General features: G+C 50.4%; 4 protein-coding genes across 4 annotated transcripts; 3 read left to right on the forward strand and 1 right to left on the reverse strand.

The window, feature by feature from the left end:
* Positions 1 to 249: 249 nt before the first annotated feature.
* Positions 250 to 3770, forward strand: stard15 (StAR-related lipid transfer (START) domain containing 15). Its single transcript, XM_061292071.1, has 6 exons — positions 250 to 2304; positions 2637 to 2784; positions 2906 to 3009; positions 3069 to 3186; positions 3272 to 3324; positions 3428 to 3770. Exons 1-6 carry the CDS (start codon positions 2158 to 2160, stop codon positions 3644 to 3646), a joined length of 789 nt encoding a protein of 262 aa, XP_061148055.1. The 5' UTR covers positions 250 to 2157; the 3' UTR covers positions 3647 to 3770.
* A 104-nt stretch (positions 3771 to 3874) lies between these two features.
* On the forward strand, positions 3875 to 6391 carry tsr2 (TSR2 ribosome maturation factor). Its single transcript, XM_061292110.1, has 5 exons — positions 3875 to 3981; positions 4610 to 4700; positions 4811 to 4902; positions 5758 to 5910; positions 6013 to 6391. The coding sequence occupies exons 1-5, from the start codon at positions 3904 to 3906 to the stop codon at positions 6118 to 6120; spliced, it is 522 nt and encodes a 173-aa protein (XP_061148094.1). The 5' UTR covers positions 3875 to 3903; the 3' UTR covers positions 6121 to 6391.
* Positions 6392 to 6926: 535 nt separating this feature from the next.
* rest (RE1-silencing transcription factor) lies at positions 6927 to 11854 on the forward strand. The gene is made up of 6 exons (XM_061291946.1): positions 6927 to 7086; positions 8029 to 8252; positions 8316 to 8783; positions 8872 to 9032; positions 9113 to 9196; positions 9982 to 11854. The coding sequence occupies exons 2-6, from the start codon at positions 8038 to 8040 to the stop codon at positions 11400 to 11402; spliced, it is 2349 nt and encodes a 782-aa protein (XP_061147930.1). The 5' UTR covers positions 6927 to 7086; positions 8029 to 8037; the 3' UTR covers positions 11403 to 11854.
* On the reverse strand, positions 11653 to 14709 carry noa1 (nitric oxide associated 1). Its single transcript, XM_061291975.1, has 9 exons — positions 14441 to 14709; positions 13319 to 14260; positions 13090 to 13254; positions 12901 to 13011; positions 12742 to 12836; positions 12542 to 12673; positions 12342 to 12458; positions 12153 to 12270; positions 11653 to 12097 (listed from the first exon to the last, which is right to left on the reverse strand). The coding sequence occupies exons 1-9, from the start codon at positions 14634 to 14636 to the stop codon at positions 11868 to 11870; spliced, it is 2106 nt and encodes a 701-aa protein (XP_061147959.1). The 5' UTR covers positions 14637 to 14709; the 3' UTR covers positions 11653 to 11867.
* Between the last annotated feature and the right edge of the window lie 249 nt (positions 14710 to 14958).

Raw genomic sequence — 14958 nt, forward strand, 5'->3', positions numbered from 1 at the left:
CATTTAGAAATGGGTCAACCTGTATGGTCAATGGGTGATGACGTCATCCAAGCGAATGACAACAACACGTACACACACACACACGCCGTCTCCTGTTTAACTTTTCTGCTGGCTTTGTTCGCTGAAGCGCCTGATGACGTCACGCGAGCAAGGCGACATGTGGAGAAATGATGGAGGAGTCTTGACGAATTTCCTGGCGCGAGTTGAGGTTCGTGCTTGAGCACACTTGCACTTTTTCCAACATTCACATGCGCGAAGCCGCACAAGGCGGCGGTGTTGAGGAAAAGTCAACAAGTCTCCTGCTGACCCCATCTTGAGCCCTTTCAACACACGTCCTGTGCGCATGCTGAAAGCAGATCTGAAAAATCCAAATCCCTCCACAGGTGGCAAATTTCTCTGAAATACTCCCAGAAAGGGGACAGTCTCAAACGTTTCATGGACGGAAAAATGTTACGTCGCTTCATCTGGGAAAACTGCTCACCAAATTTCACGTGCATGACAACTCAGGCCCATTCAACCTCTCGAAATATTCAAACAACTGGCGTTCTTTTGCTTCGCTTTTACCGTTTTTTTCCATGTATAATGCGCCCCCATGTATAATACGCACCCTAAAAATGGCATGCTGGAAAAAAGCCTGTACCCATGTATAATACGCACCCAAATTTTGACTCCTACTTAAGTCGGTCAACGTAAAATTATTTCAGAAAAAAGATCATCTTTGGGAACAACCGGATGTTATTCTGCCGGTCAGTATCACTGCGCATGCGCTAGCAAACTCAATAGCGAAGAAATGTTTCGGATTTGTGTAGGGTACATTGTGACAGCAAACGAGCAGGTGATCGAGCGAGCGTCTGATACCAGAGCATTGTGTTTGAAGTGAACAGCAGAGAAGAAAGCGCATCTGTAATGGCGGCCTCCGTATCATATCCGGATTAAAAAAAAATATTAAAAAAAATTGTACCCATGTATAATGCGCACCCCAGATTTTAGGACAATAAACTAGTTAAATTTTGCGCATTATACATGGAAAAAAACGGTAGTCCCGCGTGGCATCTTTCACGTTCATGCTCACGATATACTTGCAATCTCAACTATGTACGTATGAATTTCTGAGCGTGTCGAAAATGTTATTACGAATGTGAGGACAATTAAGTGTGTCATGGTAGTAAGCACGAGCATCCACAGAAGGGACTCGCAATTCCAGGGGCGTAGCTAGAAACATTTCCGTGAGGGGTGGCTGTGCGTACAACATCAAATTTGAAATCGTCAAAAACTTTTAAAATATAGCACCTGGCTTTTTCAGCATTAAGGCGGCAGGATAAAAACGACAAAAGTAGAAAAAAGAAAGTAAAGCGTCTTTACCGTTATTAATCGGATTATATCAAAATGAGATGTTGCCATAGCAACACTGACGAGGCGTTATATCGACGCAAGGAAGACGTGCAATGAAAGTGAATTTCCGACGCTAACCCACTTAGCGGCTGCTCTCGTGCGTGCGTGTCGACTCTTCACACAACCTGGTGAAATGGTCCCGCGGGCCGGATAGGATCTTTTGCGTGACTTTTGACCTGTAAGAATTTGCAATCTACCTGACACACACACACATCAGCAGTCCTGTCTTGCAGCATCAGCTTGTCCCATATGAAAACCGGGCCGCAGTTGCCTATGGCGTCACCTAGTGGCCATTTGATTTGCCAACACGAGTTCAAATTTAGACCCCTAAAGATCCATTTGACTCCGCCCAACAGCTCACCTGAAGCACAGGTGTCACATGACCAGGGCGTGGCCCTAACAGGAACACGCCAAACCTCCTTACTCGAGTACTACGTCATCATCATGGTGGAAACAAACAACTAAACATCGTGTGCACGTGTCCAATGACCATCCTTCTCGCTGGTCGGCTCCAGCTGGCGCCTCGCCTATTTCGTATATTTGACAGGGAGGTGACAAAATGGCTGTCAAGTTTGAAGTCTCCCCGGCAACCAAAGTCCTCGATCCACCCGTTGGGTTTTGTTGTCGGGCGAGCGGATTGGCGGGACGAAGGATCACGTTGGGCCGTGACGTCAGGTCACCTGAAACGCACCTGAAAGCGACACCTGCTCGCCAAGCGCCGCGCGGAAAACCTCCGCAGAGGCGTTCCTCCCGGCTCCGTGCGAGATGGCCGTTCAGATTCCCGACGACTCGGACTTCTCTTCCTTCAAAGATCAGTGCCTCGGCACCCAAGGCTGGTCCAGGCGCTACCACAAGGGAGGGGTCACCGTGTGGTGCCGCCCCGACGACAGCGACAACGTTCAGAAGATCAAGGTGATCATTTCAGCACACGCAAACGGCCGCGCCGAATTAGTTTGACGATCGACAAAGCGCACGGTTATTTATTTTTTTTGCAATGATACTTTCGCTTAGCGTAATATAATCGGCAAATCCACTCAATTGCGCCCTCTACTGTTGGCCATGTGGTACTTCAGGTCAAAGAACCCCCATTAATTTGGTTTCGAACCAACACAAACGCACTGAAACGCAGACAGCGAGCCAAGCGCACGCCGCGACGCTCACTCGTCAATTTTGAATGAAGCCGCGGTTTCGAGTTTCACGCCGGATGGAAAACGCGTATCGCCTTCTCGCTGTGACGCTCGCAGATGAAAATCGTCTGCAAGGGCGTGAGCGCCGAGACGCTGTACGACGTCCTCCACGACACCAGCTACCGCAGGAAGTGGGACACCAGCATGATCGACACGTACGACATCGGCAGACTGACCGTCAACGCCGACGTGGGCTATTATTCCTGTGAGCTGCACAATCCGTCCCTGTCGAATCTTAGCTTAAAGCTCAACTCCAGCTCGAAGACTTTTGGAAACGGATGGCCGGTTGATGACTAATCAATGAATCCGATTGTTCTCGATCGAAGGGAGGTGTCCCAGTCCACTGAAGAATCGAGACTTTGTGACCTTGAGGTCGTGGCTCCCTCTGGGCAGCGACTACCTGATCATCAACTATTCTGTCAAACACCCGGTAAATATCCAAACGTAGAAGCTCGTGTCATGTCTTCAATGATGGATTTGTGTCGGCAGGAACATCCCCCGAAGAAGGACTTTGTCCGCGCAGTGTCCCTGCTGACCGGGTACTTTGTCCAGTCTAGCGGAGCCGACGGCTCGTCTCTGTACTACCTCACTCAGCTGGACCCTCGAGGTGACAACCCAAACATCCGAATCGCAATTTCCAGAAAACGTGTGAGGACCGAGCTGGGGGTTGAAGGCTTTGATTGTGTCTCCAGGTTCCTTACCAAAGTGGGTGGTGAACAGAGTCTCTCAGTTTGTGGCGCCCAAGGTGAAATGAAAGTTTACGGGAACGTGACGGACTCTTTAGTAGTCCAGTATAGAATGGTGAACATGTTTTAGGGTTGAACCAAGTGTGACGTTTGGCTTCTCAGGCCATGAAGAAGATCTACAAGGCTTCTCAGAAGTATCCCGAATGGAAGCGTAAGCACAACCCTCACTTGAAGCCGTGGACGTTTCCGGAGCAGAACGCCTTGCCGTGCATCAGCTTGTCCGAGCTGACCCTGCAACGCGCCGATTCGTTAGAGAACATCGACGAGAGCGGCCTGAGCGAGGAGAAGAGCAAGCACAGCGATGACGACGACGAGACTTGATCGTGTCCACGCTTTATCGTGGCTTTTGCCTTTTCGGTTTGTGTGAGTGGAGAAAAAACAACAACATTTGAAAGTTATTTGAATCATTATTATCCAAATAAATCGGCTCGTTTTCTATCTTGAAGCACTCCAATAAAATGAGAATTATTCGATCGATGGCACTGATCGCGCGTTCAGATGGGTTTGCAATGATCGACTTTTTATGTCTGAGCCAAATCAACGCGTCGAGATCGACTGATGATGTCTGTCGAACCAACATGGCGGCGTCCGCAGATTCGCGTGCGCTTTTCACCGACGGAGTGAGAGCGGTCCTGCACACTTGGCCGGTTCTGCAGGTATTTTAATTTTTTTTTTTTATACCGGGTACATTCCGTGCATACAGAATACACTTCAACGGGGATGCGTAATATACCGTCGATGACGTCAAGACGAACTCGATCGCTGTTTGAGCGACGAGTGAGATGAGCCGCCACTTGGCTCGTTATCGTCTTGAAATGTTTCTGTTCACGTTAGCTAACTTTAGTCCTTATGTGCGTATTTTATGAAATCGTGAACGTGGGAGCGCATTGTCATCAAGAAGAGACGAATCTGCGGCTCTCTTTCGAGACGATCGAGGACAGCAGCTTCTTGGGCGTTCTAAAACTTTTTCGCGAAAGACTTATACATGCAACAGTGGAAGACGCTAAATAAAATTGTCAGGCGAAATAATCGAAGTTGTATTGATTCCTGAAGTCTTTTGCTTTTCAATGCAACCAGCAAGACCGGAACAATTTGAGGAGGGGGGCGGGGCTCCTCCCGCCATCAAACATGGCGTTTAATTGATTTTAAAAAATAGTAGGTGAGGAAATTCGACTATGTTTCAAAGATTTGTGTGCATGTAAGTTTTCCTTTACTTGTCTTTTCAAGTTCTTTTTTTTTTTCGTTGTGTAATTATGCGACTGACAAACAACATGATGCTTTCAGATTGCAGTGGATAACGGTTTTGGAGGTTTGTACGGGCAACAGAAAGCTGATTGGCTGGTGGATGTTGTCCAGCAGTATTTCCATGACAACGGTGAATGAGTTTTCCTGTCAACCACTGGACAACAACCTTTTGACAGAATCAAACCAATCCAAGCAACATAACACCTTAGCTGTTTCGTATTTTGTTTCTCATGCCATCAGATGACCTGGCGCAAGATGAAGTGGAAGATTTCATCAGCACCCTCATGGATCAAGAGTTTCAGACTGTGGTGGACGATGGAAGTTTACCCCAGGTGCGCACACTTTTGCCATCTTCACCAACTTCTCAGTTGTTGTCGCTGTTATTATTATTTTTCATTACACGCACCTGTAATTGTTGCAAATATGAACCCATGCTGGAGTACAACTTAATACTTTTTTTTTAGTTTAGTTTATTTCGATCAACAAAATATATTTTTGATTTGATTTTTGATTTACCGAAGTCAAATTCCTTGTTTGGCACGCTCAAACATGGCGAATAAAAAAACTCTTGAATCTTGAATATGCATCATATTCAGTACAAAAGTATCCACAGAAGGTGAAAAAAAAAAAAAAAACACAAAAAAAAACAATAACACAGAAACAAAACAAAATGAAAAGAGCCCTAAGCCTAGCCCGGGACAGTTGTAAGACGACCATCGAAGCCATTCACGGCCTGATGTCTCAAGTCATTAAAGACAAACTCTTCAATCAAATCAACACATCTAATGAATTTGAAAAAAAATAATTTTAATTAAAAAAACCCTAATATTTCATACAGGACAATGAATAGTTTGACTTGACGGCGTTTATTCATGGGAATGGGTTGAGAAAAGTGTTGGCCACCTCACGGCGAAAGCTGTCGTGTCGTGTGTACGCCGTATAATAAATGATGTACAAATGTTAACTATGGCCAGCAGATGGCAGTACTGGTTCTGTTTTGGACGAGATCACCGCGTATCAATTGAATACGGAAGCTTTGGAAATTTGACCGTTACACGCAGAGTATTTGTCACGTTAAATATACAAAGAGTACCACAAGAAAAAGAAAAAATGGTGAATATTATTTAGTTGTTGACAAGTATTGCATCCTGCTAAGATGCATTAGCTAACTTTGAGCGCGTCCTCAGGTGTGCGTCCGACTGATGCAGATGTTCAGTCAGTGGCAGCAGGGGGCGCTACAGCAATTGTCTGACTCCATCCGATTGCTGACCCTGAACCAGACGTCCAGAGCAAAGGTCACGGCCCAGCCGTCAGACTCGGACAGTGATGGCGAAACTCAGGTGAGGTAGCTCACGCGCGATATTCCGCTGTGTCACTAGCCGGTCTTCGTTTACACGAGCTTTTGCAAATGGCCTATTATAAGTGTGTGTTGGTGTTTTTAGGAGATGGAGTTGGAAAGTGCATCAGTCAACACAACAAATCCTCCTCCTCCTCCTCCTCCTCCTCATGAAGACAAAGATGGATGGACGCTGGTTGGAAAGAGGAAGTGACACAGGAGATGATGACCTTAGACGTTTGGACTTTGAGGAGTTGCCAGCGCATGTTTGATGTTCACATTTGGGGCAGACTTGTCTTCTGGTGGCAGCTGATTCCGTTTGTGTGCAGCATAACAGCTAAACTCTGCATCCCCGGTTTTGCTTTGAACTTTGGGCTCCACTAATTGACAGCAGAGCTCGGAGATCGACTGGGTTGGTATTCAATTAGCCATTGTTTCCTGATTTTCTTAACGCATTCACAAATTAAACCATCCTTTAATTTATAGACTGATTTTGGTTCAAAATTTGGGATCAAAGAACGACCTCCATATAGAAATGTTTGGAGTTGGGTGCAGTGCCACAAGTTCCCAGCAGAAGGCGATAGTAAAAGTGTTAAAACAAATAAATGTGCCACCTCAAGATGGCTCATCATTACAACTGCCAAGAATATACTTAAACAAAATGTTTGAAAAGGAAAAAAGAAAAAGAAGGCGCCCAGAGGTGGTGACCCACATGAAAGCATGTGGAAAGTGACGTTGATTATACCGTGATACATTACAAATACTGCAGTAAAACAACGTAGTATAGTGACATTAAAAAAAAAAGAGATTTCAAAATGCTTCATAGTGCAAAAACGTAGGATAAACTAATATGAGCTGCTGTAGTCGATTTTTTTTTGAAAATCAAATTACAAAAAAAAGATCTCTTGCAATATATAACAAAAAGTGATTTCTATCATATGAACAAATCGGCAAAAAGTGAAGAAAGACAAAGGAAAGAAGAGTAAGTCGGAAAAAAAAATGTTTTTGGCGTGGCCAACGTGATGACGTCACGCCGCCGATGCGTTTCAGCGTTGGCTGTGGAGGAATGTGCGCAAACTTTTCCTTCTTTCTCCTCGGGTTTGGCCTCGACGACGCTTTCACGAGTTTTTCTGCAAAAAGACGGTGCATCGCCTGACGAGTCGGTGCCGCAGGACAGCGGGTGAGTGCGAACGGGACAGCGGGTTACTTTGGCGGAGCTCCGAATCAACTCGGCGTCGCCTGGTCCGAGCAAACTTTGGAAAATGGAGGCGGCCCGCACAAGACGACAAGACCTACGGACGAGCCGCCCAGGCGCTGTCCGCCGCTGATCACGATTCAGGACCATGGCTAACACTTTGCCAGGCAGACTTTTTGCCTTCGTTCGTTCTTCCGTGGCCTCGTTGCCACTTTTGGGCCACTTTGACGGATCGTTAAGCTTTCTCGCTCGCGGCTTCTTTTGGCTTCCGCTAAGTTGCTCAGAAAAGTGAAATGGTGGCCCAGCAAAAAAAAAAAAAAAAGAGAAAAAAAATCACAACGCGTTCGTTGATCGGTCGACGTTCTGCTTTGAAGCGAACATGTGTTCGGAAAACTGATGTGTCGCCAAAATATCGAAAGTAGTTTGTGGAATTTGAACAAAACTTTGTGCTCGACACCGGAAGACTTGAAAATAACGATGAGCAATGGCGTGAGTGTGTCTAAACTTGGATGTGCTCTGCGACTGCTTTGTGGTTGTTGTTTTATGAGTTTTTTTCTCTTTTTTCCGCGGACGCGATGCGGGCGCTGTCGACTAGGTTGGTGCTGTTTCAAAATGGCCGACTGGCCTTTCCCGAAGTTGGCCAACTTTCTCTCACGAGCGCATTCTTCGCGCAACAATGACGTTATGCGGTTCACACTAACTAGCAGAAAATGATTGCAAACCACAGAGGTCTTGATCTTTTTTTTTTTACCTTTGGGTTCAAATCCACTAAAGGAGCAGGGTCACATGATCAGTGTAAAAATAGACCAAATAATCGATTATACAATCCCAAATATTGGGGACGATTGTTCTGATATTTGGAGCGGGCATCGCTACAGCTCTGTTCTTGTCAAGCTTAAAGAACCAGGGAAAATGTGTTCTGGGCAGGAAGACAACATGGCGGCCGCATCCGTGTTCTCCATGGAGCCTTTTCCGCTGATGGATGACGACATCCGCAGTTCGCCGGCCCCTCAACTGGTGATGCTGGCCAACGTGGCAGCCGTGGCGGCAGCGGACGCTGCTGAGGGCAGCGTGGCGGACGACAAAGAGATGATGGAGCTGCAGACGGTGCCGTGCGGCTACTCGGACAACGACGACGAGGGCGCCATCAGGTGAACGACGCGTGCCGGAGCCGCCTGCCCTGAGCTTGACGTTAACCCGTCGTTCCCCCGCAGCTACGATTACGACAACAGCGCCGACGACATCGTCGACTTCCCTGAGTCGTCGGGGCTCGTGCAAAATGGCGGACGGAACGCCAGCTGCGAAATCCCGCTTCCGAACTCGAGCGGCCCCTCGCCGCCATTGTCGCCTCCGCGCAGAGAGGCGCCGACTGCCGTCCCGGCCAACGGCGGCAAGAAGAAGAAGCCTTTCCACTGCAAGCCGTGTCACTTCCTGGCTCATGACGAGAAAGATTTTGTGGAGCACCTGAGAACGCACGCTGTCAGCAAGATGGTGGTGGTCAACCACGTGGAGGGTCGCAGCAAGGCCAAAGAGGCCGACACGGCCGAGGAAGGCGAGGCCGAAGCGGCATCGGGGGACGCCAAAGGCCTGATTCGATGCGAGCGCTGTGGTTACAACACCAACCGATACGACCACTACGTGGCGCACCTCAAGCATCACAACAAGGAGGGCGACGACAACAGGTCAGCCGCCGCCGCCGCCGCCACGCGCACCTTCCTTCACGATTGCCGCCGTAGGCAGACGCCTTGACGCGTGTGTGTCCTTTTGCAGGGTGTTCAAGTGCACGTTGTGCGCGTACAGCACTGTCAGTCAATACCATTGGAGGAAACACCTGCGCAATCACTTTCCCAGCAAACTGCACACGTGCACGTATTGTTCCTACTTCACCGACCGCAAGAGCAACTACATCCAGCACATCCGCACGCACACGGGTGAGAGCCGCCCGGCCGAGGGCGTGTCTTCTGCCCGCCCTGTGCACCACGTGTTGTCATCGTGCGTGTCCGTCTCGCAGGTGTGCGTCCTTTCCGGTGCCCGTACTGCGACTACTCCAGCTCCCAGAAGACCCATCTGACCAGACACATGCGCACGCACTCGGGTGAGTACCGCATTTTCCGGACTATAAGGCGCACCGGACTATAAGGCGCACCTTCAATGAATGGCCCATTTTAAAACGTTGTCCTTATATAAGGCGCACCGGACTATAAGGCGCACCATTAATGCATCATGTCAGATTTTTAATCCAAATCAAATCGTTCTCCATTTTATCTTTTTTATTTCAACTTCAGACGCAACCAATTACTTTGTAATCACAAAATAATGATCCATAGTCTTTTTGATTCATGATTCATAGTCTTCAGCGGGCCACTTATGATTGATTTCATGAGACAATGCTTCGGGCCAGTTTCAATTTAGGAATTTGGTCCATATATAAGGCGCACCGGACTATAAGGCGCACTGTCCGCTTTTGAGAAAATTTTAGGTGCGCCTTATAGTCCGGAAAATACGGTAGTGTCACTTGTGTATTCTCTGGAGCGAAATCAGTCAAGGCCAAGTCGTCGCCGTTGTCATCGAAATGCTAACAATGAGCGGGCGTTGACAAGGTTTCATTGTTGTGACTTTTGTTTGTCCACGAAAGCATTCGAATGGCGCAGCAACACGGTAAACTCAGTGTGTGTCTGTGTGTGTGTTTCTCTTTGTGTTTTGTAGACTTGGTTGTCTGCCTGCCTTGTAAATGTAAACCTTCAAATACATCCAAGTTGTATATTATATTATCTCAGTGCGACCTCCAGTGGGCAAAATTGGCAACAACAGTTTGTTTTGTGCAAACGTTCAATTCATGCGTTTGCTTGACCTTGCGGCCGGATTGGACTTTGTGTGCAGGTGAGCGGCCTTTTAAGTGTGACAGCTGCAACTACCTGGCGGCCAACCAGCACGAGGTGACCCGGCACGCCCGCCAGGTCCACAACGGTCCCAAACCGCTGGCGTGTCCTTACTGCGAATACAAGACGGCCGACCGCAGCAACTTCAAGAAGCACGTGGAGCTGCACCTCAACCCTCGCCAGTTCCTCTGCCCGTTGTGCAAGTACGCCGCCTCCAAGAAGTGCAACCTGCAGTACCACATCAAATCTCGACACTTGGGCTGCAACGTCGCCGTCGACGTCTCCAAAGTCAAACTCAGAGTCAAAAAACCCAACCAGCCTTCCAAAGCCAACGTGGAGGAGGACATCAACGAGCGGGAGGTCAAAGAGGAGCAGCCACCCGGTGACAAGCCGTCCGGCCCCATCAATCTGTCGCTCGCAAAGAGCGCTAAAGCGCCACCGGGGGACAAGGAGCCAGAGGAGAGTCCCAGGAAACGGCATGGCTCGGCGGAGAACGGCGAGCAGGAGAAAACCATCACAACCAGACAAAAGAAGCCCAAGGAGAAACCGGAGGAGACGGCCAATGCCACCAAGGCCAAGAGAAGAGTCAAGAAGATGACAGACGACGGACCACATGACCCACAACTGATAAAGGACCAGAGAGAGAAGTCGCAAGCGGCCGAAACAACTGCTCAGCGAGATGGCAACAAGATCAGAAAGCCACGAAGATCCGGCAAGTCAGAACAAGAAGAACTCGCCGGGAGCATCGGCGTCCCCGAAGGACTTCAAGAAGACGGCAAAGAAAAATCTAAAAAGAGCAAAACGGCACAAGCGCTCGACCTTTCGCTCCTGCCCGCCTCCAAGGCCCGCCGGACCCGAACAGGTGACAGTCTCCAGTCCAGCTCGCCCGCCAAGAGGGCCAGAAGGTCCAACAGGAAGTCTTCGCCACCTCCAGCGAAAGGCCGATCAGGCACTCCGGACGTACTGGAAAAATCTGCCCGTCCGGAGCAGCCAACTCCCGTGCAGGTGGTGTCGCCTCCGGCGGAGTCCTCCGAGCGGGCGGAAAACACGCAACCCGCTCCGGCGCCCCCGGCTGAACCCGCCTCCGTGGCGCCAGCGCCGATTCCCAAGCGGTGCGGCAAAGCCTCTGACCCCGACGACGATGACGAAGGCGTCCACAGCAGCCACGAAGGAAGCGGCGGCGATGTCAGCGACGGCGCCTCCGAAGGCAGCGATGACTCTGGACTCAACGGAAACCTTGCCGGCAAAAATCCAGACAACCCGGAGACGCCCACCTGTGAAGTTCCCACTCCCACTGAGCTCAAAAGTCACATGTGCATCTTCTGCGACCGCTATTTTTCCAAGGAGGCCGAATATCGCCGCCATCTCAACCGCCATCTCGTCAACGTGTACTACATGGACGCCGCGCCGGAGAGCAACTGATGGCGAGCCGCTGCCAGACTGAGCGAGCCGTCAGACAATTCCAGCCGTTCGTCAAGCAAGGACCCGTTAAGAGATGGGGCGGAAGGTTCTTCCTGGCTTTCCCTGCAGCGTTTGACAATCCGTTTCTTGATCATCTTCAGCAAACTCAACATTTTTTTTTCCGTGTGCAATATTGATCTTCGTGATGTCATTTGGGTTACGGCAACTCACTTCAGCTCTTCTATCAGTTTTTACAATATTTGACAGTCACTTTTAAATAGATCATGGTTTAATATTATATATGGATTACGTCAACATATTAGAAATACATTGCGTTCCCGATCCTGCGGCTGCTTAGATGAATATTATGAAATCGGCAACGATAAATGAACGCTCGCCGGATATTGTAGCTTCCCGACATGTGGACCCTTACAGAAATTCGACGTTGGTGAAATAAAGCTGTCTTGATGTGATGTTGTTGAGTCTTCATCGGTGCCCAGGCGCTTTCTTCTTCACCTTGGCGCTCTTCAGGCGGACGTCCGGCAGCACCCTCGGCGTCATCGTTTTGTAGGCGACCGACTTGGGCACGCGCGCTCCCTTCAGTGAAACCACGTGAGGGAGAAGTGGGGGCGTTCTCAGGCCGAAAGCCGCCGAGGGTGGCCCGTGAAGCCTCAGCAGCGGCACCTCGCCCTCCAACACCGTCACCGCCACCCAACCTGGAAACAGTCGACGGTTCTGTCACCGTAAAACCCAGGCCGGCGGGCGGCGTACCTGCGGACGACAACTTGATGTCGGCGGCGGCCTCCAGATGACCTCGACCCTCCAGCCGGAATTCCTGAGGCACCAACGCCGGGAAGTTCTTCATGCGCTCCGCTCCTCCCGCTGGCACCTGCGGCAAAAACCACAAGAACGCCATCACCGCCTTTGTCTCCACGGAAGCGAAGGTGACCGACCGCTCACCCCAAGCAGCTCACGTCCGGCGTGTTTCTGATACACTGAGTCGGCTTTCTCAACACTGCAGATGTGAACCGGAACATGAGCGGAAGCGATGACGGAAAACCAGCAGGACTTCTCCCCCTGGAATATGTTCCGAATGAGGTTAAACGCCCTCGAATGGACACGCAGTGTTTCTCCTCGACAACTTCTCCACTCGAACTGACCTCCAGGAGGTCGATCCTGGCCAGAGCGCCGACAAAGAGACTCATTCCGGCCTTCAGGACAAACGTGCGAGGAACAATAGCCTGCGTGGGGACCACGGCTTTCACTTCCTGTTCGTTGAGCAGGCCGAGGATCTGCGGACACCGGTCGACTTTTGCTTCAATTCGGGAAAACGCGACTGAACGGCCGAGCGGGCACTCACGTCGTGTTCCTTGGTGATTCCCGGCGTGTCAAACAGCCAATGCGCATCTTTGAGCTCGTTGTACGTCAACTCGCCAGGCGAGTCGTTTCGTTTTCCTGTCAAAACTCGGTTGTGAAAACCGAGCGAGACCGTCGCCGAGTCACCAATCAAGTTTCTCACCCGTCGTCGCGCTCCCTTTGCCGTCGTACTCTTCAAAGGCTAAAGTGTCGGGATCAAAGTCGATGGTTCCTTGTTCGCCGCCATTCGGTAGGAATGTTCGACCCACACGACCTGAGCACAAAAAGCAGAGTCGTCGCCGTCCGACGTGTGTGTGTGTGTGTGTGTGTGGCCCCGCCCGCCGCCACATACCTACTAAGTATCCCCGCCGGCGGAGGTCTTTGAGCCTCTTGGCCTCGTCGGGCGACAGCTCGTCTTCCGTCTGCCGGCGACATTCCTCCAGACGCTTATGTCGTCGAAACATCCGGTACGGCGTGGGGTTGATGATGGGGAACTTGAGCAGGTTCAGAGTGGTCCCTGCGGACAAGATGGCGCAGTCAAGCGGGATGGTGACCGGTCGCGCCGTTTGCGACGAGCTCACCGGGCCACGGGGAGATGGTGGCTTTGCCGATGACGTCGGAGGCTCTGGACTTGCAGTAGTCGGACTGGAGCAGCGTATTGAAGAGTGTGGACTTTCCCGCGTTGGCGCTTCCCACCAGGTACACGTCACCTTTGTACTTCCAAGCGCTTTGCAGGCTGGAGATCAGACCCTCAACGCCGTAGCCGGTCTTGGCGCTGATCAGGTGGATGTCGCTCACCTGATCCCCCAAGCCGGCATCCCGACAGAAGCTATCCAGCTGCCGTCGGATTCGTTGCAAGTAGTTGGGCGAGTCGGCGGGAAGGAGGTCAATCTTGTTGCCCAGAACCACCACGTGTTTGTTGCTACCCACCAAGTCCGGAAGATCCGGTACAATCGAGTCGGGGACATCCAGGAGGTCCACGATTAGGAGCACGAGCGCTTTTTGGGAGCGGATCTTCTGCACCACGTTGCGAAACTCGTCCTTGGACACTCTCAGGCGGAGAGCTTTTTGATGGTGGCGCAGCAAATGACAACGCTGGCAGGTGGCGCTGTTGAGGCGGTCCTCCTGGAGCAGAACCTTGTACTTTTCGCTGGGCAGGTACCCCGGGTAAGCGATGTCAGCACAGTGCAAGATGGCGCCGCAGCCCGAGCAGTGACTCTCACTAACGGGTTCCTTTGAATCTGGTGTCCCGTAGATCTTGTGCTCATTCTTCAGCGCCGCCGTCTTTTTCTTCTTGGAAGCCACAACGCTCGGGACCAGCGGGAAATCCGCGTCGTGGAACTGAATGAGCGATTCCAACTGAATGAGGGATTTTGCTTCGAGGCCCGGTCCGTTTGCATCCTTTAAATGACGCTGAAGGGAGCTGCCGTGAGTCTGCTGCTGAGAAGCACGAGGAGGAGGCGCAGGATGAGCTGAAGTGTGTTGTGGACCAACATCTGTCAAAGCTGGTTCCTCCTCCGGATCTGAAAAAGACACGAGACCGCTTCAAGAAGAAGCTGATGCAAGAAAACTGCCGGGAGGGTTCAAAGCCAGGCATAATCAAAAATTGGGAGCTTTATTTATATTTTTTATTTAGATTGGACTTTTATTTTTAGACCGATCGATAGAGGACATTATAACAACCGCGCATGCGCAGTGCTGACCTGTGAGCTCTTCGAACCAGAAGCGTTCTTCCTGGCCGGGGTCCACGGTGCAACTCCGTTCGAGTTCACGCAAGCGTCTGCCGCGAGTGTCGCCGCTCGAGACGCGTCTTGACGAACATGGAAGTGACACGGTCCATTGAGTCGTCCGCCGAAGCGCTAGCCCCAACCTCGTGGCCACGCGCCGCACATTCAACATACTTCTTGTACGGCGTGACGTCACTTTGTTTTTCTGCACCGAAGTGCTGTTGCTCTTCTTCTTGCTGCGTGTAACAGCGGTTTGTGAACGTAAGCAGTGAAATACTGCCACCTAATGGTCAGCCATGGTAACTGCAATGTCTTTTGGGAAAAACGGGTATACTATTTCTAGTATAGAATAATTATTGCGTGTATTCCAGTTGTCCTTAGAGATTTAGTTGGAAATCTAAATGACTGACGTCACAGCTAGGATGCGGTCAAGATGTTTGAGAATATTTTTCACACGTCCTGAGTGTTGTTAGTCACTTAAATGTTGAACAGAG

This window comes from Syngnathus typhle, linkage group LG1 (assembly GCF_033458585.1).
Source record: "Syngnathus typhle isolate RoL2023-S1 ecotype Sweden linkage group LG1, RoL_Styp_1.0, whole genome shotgun sequence".
Taxonomy (NCBI): Eukaryota; Metazoa; Chordata; class Actinopteri; order Syngnathiformes; family Syngnathidae; genus Syngnathus; species Syngnathus typhle.